At 46.5% G+C, this 22,264-nt stretch overlaps 1 protein-coding gene across 1 annotated transcript in view; it reads left to right on the top strand.

The window, feature by feature from the left end:
• The window catches only part of CFAP61 (cilia and flagella associated protein 61), a 255,401-nt gene that overhangs the window by 188,281 nt on the left and 44,856 nt on the right, over positions 1-22,264 (top strand). Inside the window, 3 exon segments of the mRNA XM_047771596.1 lie at positions 3,760-4,087; positions 5,624-5,715; positions 12,904-13,109. Coding sequence (XP_047627552.1) covers positions 3,760-4,087; positions 5,624-5,715; positions 12,904-13,109 — 626 coding nt within the window.

Here is a 22,264-nt window from a genome sequence, read left to right as displayed (position 1 = left end):
AAGCATGCTTCATGTTTTTGTCTAAATATGTAATATTCTGTTGTATGACAGCGGCACGAGAGTTGTGCTTGAGAGGTTTGAGGGGACTGCAACTTAGAACACGGGTCCCCACAGGCAGGATTAGGTTTGCTTATCCAATGTCCAGTCTAGCCCACCAATCACTGTGTCCCAAACAAGACCGTATCCTGAATGCCTACAACCAAACTGTATAAAATAATGTGATTGCAACAGAGGTACAAAAACAGAGCAGGACTCTGTGGTCCTCCCCATCCCACCCCACCATGTCCTCCACCTGCCCGTTGCCAGCAGAAAAACTTTAGTCAGAGAATAAGTTATAGGACTTCCCATTGTGGCTCACTGGAAACAAACCTGACCAGCATCCGTGAGGACACAGGTTCGATCCCTGGCCTTGCTCAGTGGGTTAAGGGTCTGGCGTTGCTGTGAGCCGTGGTGTAGGTCGCAGACACAGCTCAGATCCATCATTGCTGTGGCTGTGGTATAGGCCGGCAGCTATAGCCCCGATGTGACCCCTAGCCTGGGAACCTCCATATGCCATGACTGTGAACCTAAAAAAAAAACAAAAAAGAGAGAGAGAGAGTAAGTTATAATCAGAGAAATGAAAAAATACAGGAGCAAAGGAAGACAGTCAAGTGGGACCAAATAATGATAGTTGAGTCATTAGGCAAAATTCAGGACCTTCGGTTCTTCCTTGAGGGCTGTAGGTAATATTCTGAGCTGTGTCCGAGCTGTTTTGGAGACACTTTAAGCCCCACCAGGTGGAAGAAGTTTACTACATGATGACCAGACTGTAGCTATGACATCAGCTGTCACAATTCTGAGAATTGGCCTCAGAGGAATGAGAACAAACCAACCCTTGTGTTGAAGGTTAACTGTACTTAAAACAATCAAGATGACACTGATCACACCACTGCATGACCAATTTCAAGATGACTGGCAGAGCTGACTGTGCTGTTTAAGCACATAGCCCCTCCCTCTGCCTATAAAAGGTCCTGCCCATTGGCTGTCAGTGGAGGGGAGAGGGCTCTGTGGATAGAATTCGCTCTTCCCAACTGGCTGCTGGCCTTTGAAAATAAGCAAACTTTCCTTTCCACCACACTTGCCTCTCTATTGGCTTTAGAGCAGCCAGCAGCCAGACCCCACTATTGCTAACAATACTAGTAATCTTTAGAACCAGGAAAACGAGGGCTGTGCAGTGTTCCACTTAATAAAAAGTAGGTATAATTAGGATAAAGAAGATGTGGTACATATACACAGTGGAATATTACTCAGCCATTAAAAGGAATGAAATCCCGGCATTTTTAGCAACATGGATGGACCTAGAAATTATCATGCTAAGTGAAGTCAGTCATACAATGAGACACCAACATCAAATGCTTTCACTGACATGTGGAATCTGAAAAAAATACAGACTGCACTTCTTTGCAGAACAGATGCTGACTCACAGACTTTGAACAACTTATGGTTTCCAAAGGAGACAGTTCGGGGGTGGGGGAATGCGCTGGGGTTGTGGGGTGGAAATCCTATAAAACTGGATTGTGATGATCATTGTACAACTATAAATGTAATAAATTCATTGAGTAATAAGAAAGAGAAAGAAAGAAAGAAAAGAAAGAAAGAAAATCAAGAAAGAAAGAAAGGCAGAAAGTCATTCCGGCCTTAATGCCGTCCGGCCCATCCCCCCTCCACCCTCACGCCCAAGAAAGCAAAGAAAGCCCGCCCTCAACCGCATCACCGACCAACGACATCCCTACTCTCCCCCCAGCCACCACAACAAGCCGAACGACCGCAAAAAGGAAGAAAGAAAGAAAGAAAAGGAAAGGAAAGGAAAGGAAAGAAAAACTGGATAAGTAGGAGAACTTTGTGGGGTTGCTCGTAGGCCCTTCTGAGCATGTTCAAGGGCTCACAAGGTTGATGGTCCTGTTTTTCACGTCTCATTTCCATTCAAATCAAACTTCCTTCCAGAATGCTATATGAGTGGGAAGTCTGTTTCTATATAGATGGGAAAGAAGCAGAGGAAGAAACCAAAAGAAGAGTAAAGAGATGGAAGGACTCAGAGTCAGGGACTCAGAGGAATATATTTTCCTGTGGTCACTGAGTAAGGCTATAAAACAGGAAGAGTTTTAAAGAGATTCAAAAGAAAGAAGCTGCCTCGTGGAAGAAACTGGGAGAGGATGAGATGCCTGAGTGCACAGGGAGAGGGAAAAGGCAAAGGCCCTGCTGTTTGCCTGCAGGAGAAGGAAGGACATCACGGAGATGGTGGGTCTGCGTCCAGTGCCGTCCAGTAGAACCTCCCATGATGCTGGAACTGGTCTGTATCTGCGATGTCCAACATGGCAGCACCACCACCGGGAGATCTGGAGTATTCGAAACAGGCTGCCACGATGGAGGGGCTGGACTTCACATTTTGTTTAATTTTAATTAATTAGCTTTAGATGGATATAGTCACCAGTTACTAGTGGCTATGGCAGCATCATCCATGGGTCACTCATCATTCACGCACCCTCATTCCTGGGGTGGGGAAGGGATGCAGAAGGGGGTACCTCTGGGCCAGGATGGCTGATTTCCATCCATGATGGAGTGCGTGAGGTGGGCAAGGCCAGCGGGTGAAGGAAGCAGGGAGTGTGACAAGGACCATGTCATATGTTTATTTCTTGGCATGCTTTTAATAAGTGGGCAAACTTTATTTAGGTAAAGATTAAAATGATTAAACTTAGCTGCTTCAGTGATTAAAAACAACTAACTTGGAGTTCCTGTCATGGCTCAGCAGTAATGAACCCCACTAGTATCGCTGAGGTCTCAGGTTCGATTCCTGGCCTTGCTCAATGGGTTAAGGATCCAGTGTTGCCATGAGCTGAGGTGTAGGTCACAGATGTGGCTCAGATTGGACATTGCTGTGGCTGTGGCTAGCAGCTGTAGCTCTGAGTCAACCCCTAGTCTGGGAACTTCCATATGCCACGAGTATGGCCCTAAAAAAGCAAAAAATAAAAAAATAAAATAAAAACAACTAACGTGGATTGCTTTAATATTGACTTCCAACATTGACGTGGAAGACAATATCCACCTGAGTATGAAGACACAACAATGCAGGCAGGGAAGGGAGGGGCGTTCAGATCACTTTTAGAAGGGGCACACAGAGAAGCCCCTTGAGAGCCCAGGGCCAGGCCTGGGAATATCCACGGACTGAGCACCTGCCATCCCAGGGCAGGAAGCAGCCAGGCAGGAGCCCTGACCCAGCAGGTGCCCAGCCAGGTGGGGCTTCATCTTCTCCAGGGCTCCTGCAGGGACAGGCTCTCTGGGTTTAAAGGGCCAGGGATGGGCAGTATGAAGATGCAAGACTGGACAAGGTGACCCCAGGCAGGAACCTAGAAGAACCAGGAGACCCAGGAGAAGAGAATGGAAGGAGACTAAGAAAGAGCTATTCAGAAGGTATGAGAATGCGGGGGAAGTAGCATCTCTATGAATGAAGCCTCCTTACAGACAAAACACGTGCTCGTTGGCAGACATTCCATCACGTGGCTTCCTCGCCACTGGATGTCTAGATTGAGCGGGAGAAAAAAGACTGACGTTGGGTGATCTTACTTTGATCTTCATACCAGAGACACACATGCATGGCTATGACACTTGAATAGACTCAGGGCTTTTTGTGTGGCCCAAATAATAAAATGGGGACCCTTGGCACTCCTGGGAAGGCACAGTGAAGGGTGATAACTAGAAGTAATGTGATCATCCTCCTTGCAGGTGTTCTTCAGCTTCTGTGAGAAGAATGTGGATTACGAAACATTCAAAGCATTCAATGATGCATGCCTTGTCTACGACGGCCGACTCGTGATTGATAGCAACTTCCACACCAATGACATAGCCATCAGGGCTGCCGGCCCCCTCACCAAATTCTCCAATAGATACTACTGCAACGAGTGGACCCATGGCAGCTTCAATTCCAAAGAAATTGGCTTCCAGTTGGCGGCTGTTATGCTCAATCTCTTTGATCCGACCCTCGAGCCGGCGACTGAGCCACCAGCTGACCTTGACCGGCTCATCCCCATGTACAAGGGAGCCAAGATCAAAGGTATGTAGTGGGCCACCTTCCTCCTTGTGATGAAGCCATGGTTGGACCTGAACCAATCAGCCTTCCTTGTTCCTCATAGCACTGGGGAGGAGGTGCCTCTGTGGGTTTGCACAGATCTGGGCAAGGGCTCTTTCATTTTAACTATTTATTGTGGGCCTGAGAGCATCGCATCATAACTGTGACTCCACTTTACAGATCAGGAAACAGACTAGGGACGATCAGGGTCTTGCCCAGAGGTCACTCACAACTGAAGAGTGCTGTGGTTCCCTGACATCTTGCCAAACTTCTGGTCTCACTGTGAGTTGGGAGACAAGGAGACCTTCCACACATCCAGGTCTTGGGCTGCTCTCCAGATGGATGATTTGAACAATCAGCCACGTAAAACGGTCCACTTTTGTAAGCGTTATTGACCCCTAAGGAGATCATGGTATGAGTAACATCAGATTTCCTTCTGTTTGGAGGAGAGAATTGCCTTTGAAAAACAGTATCTTTGGGGCATTCCAGTCATGGCACAGCGGAAATGAATCCAACTAGGAACCATGAGGTTGTGGGTTCAATCCCTGGCCTCGCTCAGTGGGTTAAGGATCCGGCATTGCCGTGAGCTGTGGTGTGGGTCGTAGATGCGGCTCAGATCTGGCATTGCTGTGACTGTGGCGTAGGCCAGTGGCTATAGCTCCAATTAGACCCCTAGCCTGGGAACCTCCATATGCCATGGGTGCGGCCCTAAAAGGACAAAAGACAGGAAAGGAAGGAAGGAAGGAAGTCAGTCTTTGAATGTCATGGACCCTCTACTAGAAAAATGCACGCAGGTATAAAGTTGTATGTTTTCTCCTATGAGGTTGATGGGACCCCTAGGGTATCCATGGACCCTAATTCAGTAAACAGAACCTCAGGCCAAAGAGACAAAAGACCTGTGTTTCAGTCTTTGTTTATCTACCTAACTCAACGGCCTTGGAGAGGGCCTGCTTTGCTCCTCACTCTGCACGGGACCTTAGGAGAGGCGGAGGCTGTGGGAAAGGAGGACTGGGGGTGGGTGCCCAACGCATCAGGACTAGACCAGGCTTATACTTCTGGGGCAAGCTGGAAACATTATCAGTTTCGTAGTAATAGTTCCCTAAAGCATTGAACAAGAACTTTGTTGATTTTCCTTATAATGTGTGAATTGCATAGTGGAGGCGGTGGGGGATAGGAACACCACTGCAGCATGTGCAGAGCAAATTCCTGGTCTGGCTCTGGCAGGCAGAAATCAGAGTGCCAGGAGTTAGGGGACATCAGGATGCAGGCATCAGCTCAGCACATCTTCTTGGAGCATTGGTGGCTGTGTTATGGGGTAGAACAGCACATTCATGTTGATTTTACTAAATAAAACCAACCCCAGGGAGTTCCCTGCTCAGAGCAGTAGTTTAGTGGAAAAGTTTGAGTACCATGCACCAGCATAGGCATCTGTGATTGTCCAGAGGTTCAAATGTTAGCCTTTTTTTAATCTGTTTTTTACCCACATGAATTAAAATGTGGAAACCTTGCCATTCCCATCAGGAGGCATTCTCCCTGGGTCCTACCATTACTTGCATGTGGCCAAGCCTGCCATCCCAACCCCCCTGGAGGTGCAGATGGCCCAGCCTGATTTTGTAAGTATTACTCCTGAGTTTCCTTTTACTTTCAGACATAATGCTTTGTTTACAGGGGGGTCATATTCTTAATTCAGAGTCTTCTGTGTGATGTATTGGTTCATGCATGAGAGAGCCCCATAGTAGCCGGCTGCCCAAATGTCCCCCAGTGGTCACTGCCCCTTGGTGTCCATATCCTTGTAGGGTCCCCTCTCTCACTGGCTGGGGCTGACCTGTACAGCTAACAAGATAATGTGGAAATAGCACAGGGCTATGTTGTGAACGATGCTACAGCTTCTAACTTGCACCCTCCTGAGCCACTTGCTGCCACATCATAAGGTCACACAGGTAGCCCTCTGGAGGTGTCCACGTCTTAAGGAATCGCAGTTTCCCACACCAGCCATTAGCAACTTGCTGGTGGTATGAGGGGCCACCTTGCAAGTGGGTCCTCCAGCCCCAGTCAAGCCTTCAGATGACACAGTCTCAGCTGACATCTTGACTGTCAACCTATAGGAGACCGTGAGCCAGAATCCCCAACTAGGCTGTTCCCAATTTCTGACTCCCAAAGACTGAGGTAACAAAAATTCATCATTTTAAGCCAGTAAGTGCTTTTAAAATACATTTTATTTTTTTAGAGGCGTTTTAGGTTCGCAGCAACACTGAAAGGAAGAGAGAACATTTCCCATGAATCCCCTACCTCCACTCTTACATAGCCTCCCCCGTTACCAGCATCCCACCAGATGGTGCGTTTGTTACAACCGAGGACCTCCATTGATGCGCCATTATTGCCTGAAGTCCACAGTTTACATTATGGCTTCCTCTTGGCAATGGACATTCTGTGGGTTTGCACAAATGTACAGTGACGTGTACCCACCATGACAGTGTCACCCAGGACAGTCTCACTGCCCTAAGAATCCTCTCGGCTCCACCTGTCCACCCCTCCCCCATGACCGCTGACAACCGCTCATCTTTGAAGGTCTCCATAGTTTTGCCTTTTCCAGAATATCACATAGTTGGAATCATACAGTATGTGGCCTTTTAAGATTGGCTTCTTTCACTTAATAATTTGCATTTAAATTTCATCCATGCCTTTTCATGGCTTACTAGCCCATTTCTTTTTACCCCTGAATAATATTCCACCGTCTGGAATATTAGACCATGGTGTATTTATCCATTCACCTCCTGAAGGACACTAAGCCACTAAGTTTTAAGGTAACCTGTGATGCATCAAAGAGAATGAAAATAACCACCTCTGTGGCAAAAAGCAAGCACACGGCTTAGGGTCTGGGACGTCCGTCCCGACACCCTTGTTCTCCTGCCCTCCCTGAATGACACTGGAACAGCATCCAGGGGAAGCAGAAGCTGTGTGTGCTGGGGGGTTGGAGGGACATCCCCTGGGTTCAAGGTAACCAGAAAGGGGACAGTGCAGTTGGTCAACTGGCAAGCTCGTCAGGTAAGAGTCTCTGACAGATGGTTCCAAACTAGTGTTTCTTGTCACCTGGAGGGTTTCCTTTCCTATGTGTCATGTTTGCTCTCTTGGTCAGTCAGTGAGGGAGACACAGGAAGTTGCCCACGTCCATTCCCATTTTCTTACCCTGAATATTTTTGAAAGATAACAATCTAACTTAAAATGGGCACATTTCCTAGATTTCCTTGAGAATGAGGCCAACCGCATGGCAGATCCTGGCCAGTGAGATGTAGGTAGAAGCTATTGGAAAATCCTTTAAGGGGGAGCAGACCCAAAGTGTTTCAGGCTCTGGCCCCCCACCCCCTCTCTTCAGGAAGTCAGAATCCCAGCTCTTCCACTGACTTCCATAGACTTTGGACAAGTTCTTCCACATCCCTGGGATTATTAAGCATCACATACAAAGCAACCCTGACTTCAGGAATAAAACAGGTGACCCATCAGTGGTGGATGTTGTTGATCATAGTTCCAGATAAATAATGAAACCTGCTTCTTCCAAGGAAGGGACCGATGCTGTGTGTTTAAAACGTACTCCATTTGGGCCTTTCCCAGATTCTTGTGGGTGTGTCCTGTATACATAGTCTGAGGCAGAATGTTCTTACAAGTAAAGAAAGGATCCCCGTGAGTGGTGGTCCAGTTTCCATCACTGTGGGACAGAAAGCAACGTGAAGCAGCCATCTGATTCTGCTCAGAGATTCTTCACATTAGGGATTTGGACAGGACACAGTGGGAATGGCTTGTCTCAGCTCCCCAGTGTCTGGAGCTCAGCTGGGAAGACTAGGAAACTAGGACTGATCGAGTGGTTGGGTCCTCTGAGGGCTGTATACTCATAACTGGAGGCTGGTCACTCACCTGGGCTGGGAGGACTTAGCCACAGGGAGTCCTGACTAGGACATCATGCCTGGGCTGTGTCACCTGGGTTTCCTGTATCATCTAGGCTCTCTGTGTCACCCGAGATTCTGCGTCACCTGGCTTCCTGTGTCACCTAGGCTTCCTCACAGCATGGCAGTCCCAGACTGGCCAGACTTGACATGACAGCTCAGATACAAGTGTCCTTAACAGCAAGCTGGAAGCTGTGTTGCCGTTTATGGCCCGGCCACTCTTGTGGCCATCTTTGGAAAGTGGAGTCCGCCATCATTGAGGTGGAGCATTGGCTAAACCCGATGGGGCCCAGATGTGTGCAGAGGCTGGACACTTTGGCCACCGTAGCTAAGGACCTGGAACCAAAGAGGCTCAAGAGCCAGGAAATCCTGGACTTGGTTTCAGACGGAACCGATCCTTCAAGGGCAGTGTGTGATTTCTGACATGCAGTGTCATTTATTTATGAACCACTGGTTCTCTCTTGGTTTAAAGTCAGAGGAGGAGCCAAAGGGAGTTTTAGATAATGAGAGTTTTAATAAGAATGCAACTTGAATCGCTTCTTTGGCTGGTGCTGTGACAGTATTTGAGCAGGAACCCTGACTGTAATTAACAGCTCTGCCAGGTGGGCCTCCTTTTTAATTAGTACAGAAGATCTACACAGATTTTCTCCATTTTAGTCACCAAGAAAAATGTAGGATGGTTCCATGGCAATCTTTTGAGGTTGGCATTAATTCGCTTAAGCACAATTATTGCCAAAATGGTCAGGCAGTTGCCTAAATATTGCCAGTGGATGGAAAATGGAGCTCATGGAAAAATATTTCTCCAGAGAAAGTGAATAACTGTTCTCACAACAACTGTAGTACAGACAAACCTCCTCGGACTTTCCCAGTGCTCACGCCTCAGGATCTTTAAGTCAGAAGATGCCTTAGTAATTCACGGGGTAACCCAACAAAAGGAAGAAAGGGGACCCCAAGTCGTCTCTGCAATAAGCTTATCCACAGATTCCCATCCACATGCTTTGTTGGCTTATACTCCATGGAATAAAGACATTTGTCACAACACCCTCTGCCTTGGATACCATTAAATGTAAAATTGTGTGCTCCTCATGGAAGCTGGGAACCTGGCTTCTCACACGCCAAGTCTGACGACTCCTGGGTCTTCCATTTGGCGTGAATCCTGCAGCCATATTCTAACCTTTGTCAAAGTCAGGAAGGAATTCAAAAAGTTAATTGTATTCAAGGAAACAAAAAAATGAGGAAAAAAAAGAAAAAAACCCACTCTAGAAAAAGTTACTCCATCAAAATTGTGAATTCAAGATCCAGATTTCCTAATAATTCTCTCATACGCTTTAGAGAAGAAACTAGACACCTCCCACAGTATCATAAAGTGTGTGAAATCACCACTGTTACTACAGATCCCTTCATGGGGTGGCCAGAAGCTGCCGGAAGTCCTGGTTTGGTGGAGGATTTTCTGTGAGGCTCAGAGAAGGAGGTGTGGACGTCACTGGATTGTCCCCATCTGCCAGCAGCAGAGCTAGGAGTGACCTGGGTGGTGTAGCCAAGTCTGCCTGACCCCACGGGGCAGCGTGTCCAGGGAACCCACCTGTAGGTGACTTGTCATTCATGTCAGTGCCAGCTATTTCAATGCCACATTCCCAGGTGCGCCCCTGGTCACACAAACACTGTGCCAGATCCATCAACAACGGTCATGGTCACTTCCAGAGTTAAGACTAGCTATCTTTCCACAGCATGGCTGCTTTCTGCACTGTTTAAGGGTTAAAACACAGAGAGCAACTCAAAGATTGCAATTCAGGCTTAATTAAAGAGTTCCTATTATGGCTCAGTGGGTTAAGAACCTGATGCAGTCTCCACAAAGATGCGGGTTCAATCCCTGGCCTCATTCAGTGGGTTAAGGGTCCAGTGTTGCTGCAAGCTGCAGTATAGTTCACAGATGTGGCTTGGATCCAGAATGGCCATGGCTGTGGCGTAGACCAGCAGCTGTAGCCCTGATTCAACCCCTAGCCTGGGAGCTTCCATATGCCACAAGTGTAGCCATAAAAAGAAAACATAAAATAAAAATTTTTTTAAAAAGACCCAGGAGTTCCCATTGAGGCGCAGCAGAGATGAATCCGACTAGGAACCATGAGGTTGCAGGTTTGATCCCTGGCCTTGCTTAGTGGGTTAAAGATCTGGCATTGCCATGAGCTGTGCTGTGGGTCACAGACGTGGCTTGGATCTGGCGTTGCTGTGGCTCTAGCATAGGCCAGAGTCTACAGCTCCGATTAGACCCGTAGCCTGGGAACCTCCATGTGCCACAGGTGCGGCCCTCAAAAGGCAAAATAAATAAATAAATAAATAAATAAATAAATAAATACAAAAATAAAAAATAAAAGACCCACTCCTTCCCCCTTCCCCCACCCCAAATAAACAGACCCGTGAGGACCAGTCATTGGTAGTGATTCTGAGGACACAGCCCAGGTAGAACAGGCTGACCTTGGAGGGGACGTGATGCTGAGATTCTCAGAAAGCAACCTGCCTGGGCCCAGAGGAAACTTGTCAAGACACCACCCCCAGAGTCACTGTGGCCCTTGCATGGAGGTGCTCCGATCTCCCAGATCAGCACCCCCGCCCTTGATATGACAGGCACTTGTGAGCAAAGAGGTGCCTTCTTTCTTTCCTCCCTTCCTTCCCTCCTTCCCTCTTTCCTTCTTCCTGGCTCCTTCTGCTTCATTTCATTTCTCTCTCAATTTGGTGACTAAAAGTCCAATTCCTTACCATAGCACAGCCACAACACTTAAAAATAGCTTTTTATAATTTTAGAAGCCATTGACATTTTTTGGCCACACCCACGACACACAGAATTTCCTGGGCCAGGGATCAAATCTGCGCCACAGCAGTGACCCAAGCTGCTACAGTGATGATGCTAGATCCTTAACCCGCTGAGCCTCAAGAAAACTCCATAGAAGTGACAGTCACTGTTTAAAAAGAGAAGCAACAGAGAGACAAGTGAACAGGAAGAGAAACAAAAATGACCCAGCCTGTCAACCACAGAAAATGGCCATTGATGTTTTCTTCAAATGTTGACACAAAAACAAATAAATGATGCTGTGTATTTTTGTAAAAATAGAATGATTCTGTGCAAACTATAAAATATTATAAATTCTCCACTGTACTTCTGTAGTATAAAGTGTACTGGGAACATATTTCCCTGTTGTGAAATACAGTTTATCAAACATTTCCAGAGGATGCCTTGCACCTCTGTTGTGTGGAGGTACCACTGTTTGGTTAGAGAAGACTTTCCTGCGTGTTATTTATTTACTTACTTACTTACTTTGTCTTTTTAAGATCGAACCCGAGGCACATTGAGGTTCCCAGGCTAAGGATCAAATCAGAGCTATAGCTGATGGCCTGTACCACAGCCACAGCAACATCGGATCCTTAACCCACTGAGCGAGGCCAGGGATTGAACCTGCGTCCTCATGGATGCTAGGCAGATTCGTTTCTGCTAAGCCACAGCGGGAACTTCCTGAGCTTCCTGAATGTTTCTTTTAATAAACTGCCATGGAGGAGGATCTGCACTCTGTCTCCATCCATCTGCATGATGATGGGCCTCCTGCACGTCCCTTGAGCGCTGTCCCCCTCCCCTTTCCTAAGCTGTGTTTGTTCTGTCCCCCAATCTCATGTGCATCCTTGGGACTGGCCCAGGACTTACCTGCCACCCCTCCTGTGGGGTCTCACCTTGAGCCTTTACAATGGGCTGATTCCTCCTCAGGGCTTCGCCACATGATACCCCCACACCCACCAGTTGGTTCAGTTTACTTAAAAATCCAGGTAAACCTTGTGTCCTTGTTTAAACAAAGTCCTCAGCGGGTGTGCAGGACTCAGTAAATGTTTGGGATCAGTGCCATCCAACTTGCTGTGGGTTTCTAAATGCCACGTTCAAGTTCGGAGCAGAAGCTTAAATCCATGTGCACTCAGGAGAGATTTACTGAACATTACTGTGTACTGAGCTCAGAGTCCAAGGCCAAGTGTAGGTTCAGCCACCACCAGCCAAACCCACATTTGTCCACCAAGGTCCTGTTTGCTGCTGTGGAGCCAGGGAGAAGTGTGTCCCCCTGGCTCGGTGGGTCAGTGGCCACCAGGGGCTGAAACAGAAAAAGTGGTCATGACTGGAGTAGAGAGGCATCTTTTTCTTGTCATCCGGAGTCACATGGTGGCTCAACCAGTTTCTAGAGGACATAAGCCATGAATCTGCACTTTTGACAATTTACAAACTAACAAGCAGCCCACAGAACATGGGTGTGTACTTCCCGTGCACTTGAACCTTCTTCCTGGGAACAGACTCGATCAAACAGTGGAACTTCCCCAGACCCAGCTGTCAGGGATTCACCTTTTCCTTGTTTCCTTTATTTCGGTAAAATTTCAAAAACTGAAGTTCTGATCACCTTTGACTAGGAGGCTTTTCGCAACATGATGCTGTGATAAATTTAAGAAAGTTAACTGTCTTAGGATACCTCGCAGGAGAGAATAAATCCAGTTCCACGTCCTAGCTGTGCAGAGGTATTGAATAATGGAGAATTGGCCGTAACCTAGCAACTAATTTAGAAGCGTGGACTGATGCAATCACAGTGTAAAATATCCTGAGGAACGTGGAGTCATTAAGTCCAAACACCTGGTTTCTGACACGCCACTTATCCTCAGCTGAGTTTCGTCAATCCCTATTACTGTGATTTGCAACAGGCGACGATAGAGCCTGTTACATTTGAAAAAGAAATTGCTCTAAGAAAGTTCCCAAAGTCCAGAAATGTTTCTAATGCTGGGGGTTTTTTTTTGTTTGTTTGTTTGTTTCTTTCTTTCTTTCTTTCTGACCCACTCCCCCGCCAGGGTTCAGAAATAGTCACAGGTAACGCGAGACATGGGACCTACTTCCGGATCCACATCAACAAGTACAAGATGGTAGAAACCATCACGTGCCTTTCCAGAGCGCCCTTCCCCGCCTCCAACTACATCCGCTTGTTCGGCCAGCACGAGCAAGTCCTGAACAACCTGTGTGCCCGGTACGAAGATGGGCTGGTCCCGGATCTCTACAGGTAGGCTGGGCATGGCCCTGACCCCTTTCACGTTTGGTCTGGTGAGAGAGGGATGTGGTTTGTGATGCGGAAGCAGACAGGAACCCCAGGAAAGTAGCTCGGCCGAGATGTCCTTCTCGGGGTGGAGGATGGAGGCCACCGGCATTGGCCAACATGTGGGGAGTCCCACAGAGAGCTGCATGGGCGCTTGGTGTGTCCATGCAGGGCCCCTCGGCCCCTTGTCTGGAACCCTCAGCCCCTTGCAGATTTGGGTCCCAGACACATTCACGCACAGTACTCCATGCCACAAATGGTATTCAAGCCTCTCTCCACCCCGGGCTGCTAAAACAGGGCTCAGAAACATCAGAGGCAGATTTGGGGGCAGCATGTGGAAGCACCTGGTCCCAATGGGAATCCCACACCTCGGACAGGCTGTCCGGGACCCTGACCTTCTTCCTCACGGCATATGCTCAAGAAGAGGGGGCGGCTATTGGCCTAAGACATGGGGAAGAGACTTCTGCTCTGGCAGGTGGGTTAGCCTGGGTGGTCTAGATCCCAGTCTTTTCAAGGTCAAAGACACTCTCTTCCTATACCTCTAGGAAGGCTAGAACTTTAGAGGAGAAAGCTACTTCTGGACCCAGCCTAGTGCTTAAAAGAACCTCCCCCTATCCACAAAACAAGATGATGGCCAATGCAGATACAGGATGTAAGTCATAGAACTGTAGGGTCCTCTGTACCTCTTCCCTCTTAAAAATGTTCCCAAATGGCAGAATACATCATACAAACAAAAAAGTAGTAAAACATGTATGCCCTTAAAGGATAATAGTGTTAGAAATCTACATGCCTGCCACCTAGGTGAAGAAGTAATTCCTTACCCGTAAGCCCCTCTCTGACCTCACCCTCTCTGTCTCCGTGGAGGTCACCATTGTCCTGCAGTTTGGGTTAATAACTCCCTTTCTTTCCTGCGAAGCAGGGATCAGCAAACTTTCCCTGTAGAGGTCTGAATGGTAAATACTTTCAGCCTTGGGGGCTATGTGACCGGCTATTTGTACTGGAACAGTTGCCAGGCTAACCCTTGTTTTAAAGACGTGCCACATCTATGGGATTTCCTAAGTGATGTGCTCTTTTGCTTTGCCTACTTCTGAAGTGATTCAGCAGTGTCTGGAAAAAGCCAACATTCTGTCTGTGGCAATACGTGTAGCTGGAGTTTGTGCATTTTCCTTGCTGCATAATATTCCCCTACACAAATGTGGCAGCTCATCCATCCATTTCTCTCTTGATTGATATTCAAATTGTTCCCATTTGGTGCCATTACAAACAGCATTAATGGGCATTGAGAGAACACCTTATGTGCAAGAATTTCTCTCGGGTGTACTCGTGGATGCCAAAATGTCCCCAAGGCAGTTGGAATGATAACAGCCATCTGTGACCCATCTGTGAGGGCCCTCTGCTGCCCTGTTGGTCCTCTGCACTGCTCAACTTTAGTATCTGGCCATCCTGGTGGTGTGGAAACGTGTCCGCCCGGGATTTTAACATTCCCTCCCCAATTTCTAATTCAGTTGAATGCCTTTTCATTTGTTCCTGGGCCTTGCATCCTGGTTTCAGGGGCAATGTCTGTCTGTGACATTTGTCCACCTTTCTTTGGGGTTGTCTTCTCTTACTAGGTAACAGGAACTGTTTATCTACCCTGGATGCAGACTTGGTTGTTTATCCTTCATATGTCTTCTTCCATCTTGAGTTTTCTCTTTTCACTTTCTTTATGGTTATCCATGAAGAAATATCTCAATTTTTTTTTCTTTAAGGGCCGCACCTGCAGCTTATGTAGGTTCCCAGGCTAGGGGTCTAATCAGAGCTGTAGCTGCTGGCCTGCGTCACAGCAATACAGGATCCGAGCCACATCTACCACCTACACCACAGCTCACATAAATGCCTAATCACTGACCCACTGGGTGAAGCCAGGGATCAAACCTGAGTCCTCATGGATGCTAGTCAGATTTGTTAACTGCTGAGCTATGACAGGAACTCCAATGTCTTGATTTTAATGTAATCTATCTACTTGCCAGTATCTTGGATATATCTGTCCCTTTGCTCTTCCAATGGTTTTACAGTAAACTTGTGAGGCTCCTTGAAAAGTCGCAGACTATTTGATAGGAAACACATTAAACCTTAGATCAATTAGGTGATAGTCAACATCTTTGCTATTCAGCTCGGTATCACAATAGTTAACCCTAGCAGGGGTTAGGCTGCCAACTTTCCTCCCAGTCAAAAATCTGAGTATAACTTATAGTCTGCCCTATATCCGTGGTCCTGTATCCTTGGATCCAACCAACTGCTGATCAACCAAGCTCGGGTTGTGTAGTACTCTAGTATCACTGCTTAAAGAATCTGCGTATAGGGAGTTCCCGTTGTGGCTCAGTGGAAACAAATCCAACTGGTATCCATGAGGATGCGGATTTGATCCCTGGCCTTGCTCAGTGTGTTAAGGATCTGGCATTGCCATGAGCTGTGGTGTACGTCACAGATGTGGCTCAGTTCTGGCATTGCTGTGACTGTGATGTAAGGTGGCAGCTGTAGCTCTGATTTGACCCCTAGCCTGGGAACTTCCACATGCCGTGGGTACGGCCCTTTAAAAAAATCAAAACAAAGAATCTGCATATAAGTGGGCCCATGGAGTCCAAACTGGTTCTGGTTCAAGGGTCAACTGTATAGGTCTTGATTTACATAGGTCTCTTTAATATCTTTTAATAAGGGTTTATAATTTTCTCAACTGATGGCTTGCATAATTTTTGTTTTATATGATCCAAAGTGCTTTCTACTTTTATTGCTGTTGTAAATATTTTCTTATTGATTGTTGCTATATAGTGTATAGAAACACACTAACTTTTTATATGGTTTTGTATTCTGCAAATTTGCTAAACTCCCTCATTCTTTCAAATAATTTACCTGTAGCTTCTTTTAGATTGTCCACACAGAAAAATTAGTCCTCTGCAAATAACAACAGTTTTGTTGGTTTCTTCTTTTTCAACCTTTGTAACTTTTTCTTATCTTATTGCACTGGCTAAGATTTGTGGTTAAATGTAGGGTAGAAGTAGTGAGGGATGGTACTTTGACCTCATTCTTCATTTTAAAGGAAATTTGTTCCATATTAAGTGTGTGACATTTGCCATACATATCTTTGTAGACATCCTTTATCAGGATAAGAAAGTTCTTTTTATTACTGGCTTTCCAAGCAGCTTTATCATGCACGGATTTTTTTTTCCAGGAAGAGTGCTTAACTTCTGAAATCTTTTATGTCCGAGGACCTCTTCCTATATTTCCCATTATAAACTATATTTTGATAAAATATGGAATCCTTTAGAATCCTTTAATCATAGGCTTTCACTCCTCAAATCTGTGTAGACTTGACTCTGATATGTGTTTAAAATAAAGAAAAATATGGCTATTTAGAAAATGAATTCATTTTTTCCTTAGCTTGTGGATAGGATTTTATTGCTCTCAATCTTATGCAAAGTATTTGACTTAGAGGGGAAATCAGTTGGGTGTCAAAGACAAATTTAGGGGAGTTATACACTGAGTCTTCTCTGAAAAGAAAATGTTTCCATGTTTGACCAAATTCAAAAGCCACAGCCAGTTTGTTTTTCCCTGAGAGGAAGAGATGCTGAAACAGACGGACTTTGTGAGCTTGAGACCACTGGTCAGGGCACAGCTGTTAATTGATGGCAGTTATCATTGTAAACGTTCATTTGATTTGCTAGGGGTGATATTTGGGATGGCAAAATGGGACAACACTGGATATTGGGTCATTTCAAGTGACATCCGTAAGAAAGGGGGCAGGAAGTGGGTGGCTGGTCATCAAAGGGGTTGCTGGTCTTGTTCTAATGTGGTGCCCAAGGCGCCTCTGGGAGTACCAGTCCCTCCCAGACGTGTGTTAGCGTGTATGTGCAGCTGCGGCCACATTCTTTTCAAGTGGCCCACAGTGCTGCCAGGCCCCATGCGGAGTCTTGGCCCAATACCGCTCACCCTGTCTGTTGTCAGAATGCCTGGCAAAGCCCTTTCTGAGCAGGCAGGGTGAACGCTAGCTGATTTTGGCTGAGATATGACGACCCATTTTTTCCCTGACCTTGGCAGCACTGGTGCCATCTTTTGTTCAAATCCACTGCATCTGGGGGCGCTTTCCTCCAGGCTGGGAGCGCTGACTCTTAACCAGTGCTCTGTCTCCCTTGAGACAGACATCTCCTCGAGGTCACGTTCCCCTCTGGGTTCAAGGATACCCTCTGGATCCTTTCCCTCCACTTTCTTCAATCTGTTCTCACCCCATTGAGAGCCAGAAAGAGGAGGCGCTGGCGGCACCGGCGGGAGTGGTGGCAGCTACGCAGGCAGATGCACAGAAGCCAAGGCCACCCCAGCCATGGCTCTGGCTGCCTGTGGACGGGCTTGCTTGGAGCCGTTAGAGGACATGTGGTGGTGGCCAAGCAGCCACCGTGCTACCCAGGCCGACAGCTGTCACAGGACAGCAGTGCAGCTGAGGGTCTGGCGCCCAGGCTGGCTTGGACTCTACCTCTGTTCTGTCCTTTGTTGTCATGTTGGCTGGCCGGTGTGAACTGCAGTGGTGAAGAAAAGAAATCCATAGAATGGATGGGCAGTGAGATCCTACTGTGTCCAGTTTCTTGGGATAGAACATGATGGGGGATGATATGGAAAAAAGAATGTGTGTGCGTACTATGTTGTGCAGCAGAAATTGGCACAACATTGTAAATCAACTATACTTTAATACAAAAATTTAAAAGATTCACCAGTGGTGACTCTGTGTGTGCATGTGTGTATTTGTGTGTATGTGCCTTTGTGTGTTTGTGTGTGCGAAGGAGAGAGGGAAATAAATGGATGGGCTGAATGTCAAATTATCACTTTGGACAAAGAATGGACCCTGTTTAATCATCTGTTCCTTTCTGAACCAATCAGCATTGCAAGTCGTTAGCAATTGTGTCGAAATGGATTTCCCCCCAACCTGCCCCTCAGAGCACCTGTGTCCCAGTGTCCCAGGCACGGGTGCACACACCTGCCACAGCCTCCTGTGAAGTCCCCGTCCCGGGTCTTCCCTGCCCTCTGAATTCAGCCTCACCTTTATCTATCCCACTTAGCGGTGGCCTGCAGAGAATGGCTCTTGCCCACCAAGTCGCTTGCCCTTAGCCTTATTAACAATCTGTAGCATCCTTTATCCTCATGGTGTGAATAGGTCTTGCCTTAGGGCTTTGTGTAAGCCCATCAGATACTTCTAAACCTTGATTAAATCACCTCTTTTCACATCCTGATGTATTCAGCTCGCAAAGGCTGCCCGCGCAGGCCCTCTCCCCACATCATCCTCCTCCACACGGCCAAACCAAACGCTCCAGCAGCCTGTTTTTAGTGGGTAGGTGCCACTCTGCACAGGTTTCCAAATGGGCTTGAGCAGGCCCCTCAGTGGGCTGCCATTACCTTTCTGAACTGCACACTCCAGAAGTGACTCCCCCAGGAAGCCTTTCCTGGGGGAGTTTTCCATGTGCAGGAGCCACCTCCATGTGCAGGGGCAACCTCCATGTGCATGTGTCACTTCCATGTGCAGGTGTCACCTCCGTGTGCAGGTGTCACCTCCGTGTGCAGATGCCACTTCTGTCTGCCACTGGCCGACACCACCTCCTGATTCACTAACTAAACCCAATTGGACTCATTTAATCATAACTGTTTTTCAGTTCTTCTGTAGTCTGTGGCCTTGTGCGTGTATGGTAGAAAAATCCCACACTAAGTTCTAAGTGCCCATGTTTCCAGACTTACCAGAATTTTCTGGATCTCTGACTGCCCACCCCAACTTGTCATGCATGTTTTTTTGTACACACGTAAAATTGATTGGATAGTAGTTCTCCCAAAATGCAGGCTTTCCTGCTGGCCACTATTCAGCCACGGACCTGCCTTTCTGTAGACCCTTTAAATCAGTGTTCCTATCAGTCTTTCACCTCAGGTAATGCCAATTTCATTTGATAGCCTTATAAAGGATCCTTTTTCAAATGATTTGCGAAAATCAAAGTCCATTCTCTTCATTTTGCTTCTCGTCATTTAACTCTATCCATCCACCCTCGGGCAGATTTGCACACTGGGGCTCCTCATGGGCCATTCCCTGGCGTCCAGGAGGCACCCTCTTGCCCACTGATGTTTCTTATGTGATCACATTGCCCATGAGGCTGAACCTGTATGTTGGAGCATCCTCGTTACTCAGATGATCAACCCTAGGTCTCAAAGTATAGACCAATGCTGAGGCCAGATTCCACCTCACACAACATAGGCCTATTTTTATTTGTAATATTGCTCTGATGAAAATACTAGGGTTAGAGACAGGATTAAGATGGCAGAATAGAAGGACTGGAACTCAACTTCTCTCCTAAAAACAACACAATTCACAACTAAAGACTGAGCACTTCTCACCCAAATGGACCAGAAACCTTAAAAAAGACATCCTACTCCAGAAGAAAAAGAGGAGCACACATCAAGAGGTAGGAGGGGTGATTTCATGATATAAACAACCCCACACCTTAGGTGTGGGAAATTCCACAGACTGGAAACTAACTGGTTCACAGAGACTCACCTACAGGAGTGAGAGTTCTGAGCTCCATGTCAAAATCTCGCATGTGGGGATCTGGCACGGGGAGAAAGAGCTCCTGGAGCATCTGGCATTGAAGGCCAGTGGGGCTTGTGCACAGGAGCTTCAAGAGACTGGGGGAAATGGAGGCCCATTCTTAAAAGGCACAAACAGGGGAGTTCCCATCGTGGCGCAGTGGTTAACGAATCCGACTAGGAACCATGAGGTTGCGGGTTCGGTCCCTGCCCTTGCTCAGTGGGTTAATGATCCGGCGCTGCCGTGAGCTGTGGTGTAGGTTGCAGACGCTGCTCGGATCCCGCGTTGCTGTGGCTCTGGCGTAGGCCGGTGGCTACAGCTCCGATTCAACCCCTAGCCTGGGAACCTCCATATGCCGTGGGAGCGGCCCAAGAAATAGCAACAACAATAACAACAACAACAAAAGACCAAAAAAAAAAAGGCACAAACAGACTTTCACGTGCACTGGGTCCCAGGGCAAAGCAAAGACTCCATGGGAATCTGGGTCAAACCTGTCTGCAGTTATTGGAGGACATCCTGGGAAAACAAGGGTGAATGTGGCTTGTTGTGAGGGAAGGACATTGAAAGCAAAGCTCTCAGGAATATTCAGCAGCCATGCCTTTCTCTGGAGGTGGCCATTTTGGGAAAATCTGGCCCCACCCATCAGTCAGCTGCTGAGAAGCCCCAGGGCAAAAGTGGGATCACAGCCTTGTAAACAGGCTACCTAAACACCCCTCAGGCACACAGCTGCCTCTAATCCCATCCAGACTAGGCCCCACCCACCAGAGGGATTAGAATCAGCTTCACCTACCAGTGGGCAGGCATCAGCCCCTCCCATAAGGAAGCCTACAGCAAGCCCCCATATTGACTTCAGCCACAAGGGGGACAGACACCAGAAGTACAAGAGGCTACAACTCTATTATCTGTAAAAAGGTCACCACACCAAAAACCTATAAAAATGAAAAGACAGAGAACTGTCACTCAGATGAGGGAGAAAGGAAAAACCCCAGAAAATCAGCTAAGTGAGGAGGAGATTCTTAGCCTTCAGGAAAAAGACTTTAGACTGTTGATGCTGAAGATGATGCAAGACATTGGAAATAAACTGGAGGCAAAGATGGATAACTTACAGGAAACACTGACCAAAGAGATACAAGATATAAAACAAACAAGAAGAGATGCAAAAAACAATCACTGAAATAAAAAATTCACTAGAAGCAGCTAACAGCAGAATACAGGAGGCAGAAGAACGAATAAGCAAGGTGGAGGACAGATTAGTGGAAATTAAAGATGCAGAACAGAAAAGAGAAAAAAGATTGAAAAGAAATGAAGAGAGTCTCAGAGAACTCAGGGACAATGTTAAATGCACCAACATCCGTATTGTAGGGATGCCAGAAGGAGAAGAGAGAGAGAAGGGGACAGAAAAAATATTCCAAGAGATAATAGCCAAAAACTTCCTTAACATGGGGAAGGAACCACTCATTCAAATCCAGGAAGCACAACGTGTACCATATAAAATAAACCCAAGGAGGAATACACCAAGACACATATTAATCAAACTGACCAAAATTAAAGACAAAGAGAAAATCTTGAAAGCAGCTAGGGAAAAGAAACAAATAACAAGGGAACCCCAATAAGGTTATCGGCAGATTTTTCAATAGAAACTGCAGGCCAGAAGGGAGTGGCATGATATACTTAACGTGATGAAAGGAAAAAACCTCCAAACAAGATTACTCTACAGGCAAGGCTCTCATTCAGATTTGAAGGAGAAATAAAAACCTTCACAGCTAAGCAAAAGCTGAGAGAATTCAGCAACACTAAACCAGCCTTAAAACAAATACTAAAGGAACTTCTATAGGCAGAAAAGAACAAGAGAAGAAGAAAGGAAAAAAAGAGTAGCAAAAACAAATCCAAAGCAATTAATAAAATGGCAATAAGAACATACATATCAATAATTACCTTAAATGTGAATGGACTAAACACCCCAACCAAAAGACATAGACTGGCTGAATGGATACAAAAGCAAGACCCACTTCATTTCTAGGGACACATACAAATTGAAAGTGAGAGGATGGAAGAAAATATTTCACGCAAATGGGGATCCAAAAAAAGCTGGAAAAGCAATACTCATATCAGAAAAACAAGACTTTTAAATGAAGAATATTTTAAGGGACAAAGAAGGTCATTAAATAATGATCAAAGGATCAATCCAAGAAGAAGATGTAACAATTTTAAATATCTACGCACCCAACACAGGTTCACCACAATATATAAGGCAACTGCTAACAACCTTAAAAGGACAAATCGACAATAACACAATCATAGTGGGAGCGACAGATCAACCAGACAGAAAATCAGTAAGGAAACACAGGCCCTGAATGAAGCATTAAACCAGATGGACTTAATAGATATTTATAGGACATTCCATCCAAAAGCAACAGAATACACACTCTTCTCAAGTGCACATGGAACATTCTCTAAGATTGATCACATCCTGGGCTACATATCCAACCTTGGTAACTAAAAAAATTGAAATCATATCAAGCATCTTTTCTGA

The sequence above is a fragment of the Phacochoerus africanus genome, chromosome 3, assembly GCF_016906955.1.
Source record: "Phacochoerus africanus isolate WHEZ1 chromosome 3, ROS_Pafr_v1, whole genome shotgun sequence".
NCBI classification, from domain to species: Eukaryota; Metazoa; Chordata; class Mammalia; order Artiodactyla; family Suidae; genus Phacochoerus; species Phacochoerus africanus.
The sequence above is the reverse complement of the archived record's forward strand: the minus strand, read 5'-3'. Positions and strand labels throughout refer to the sequence as shown.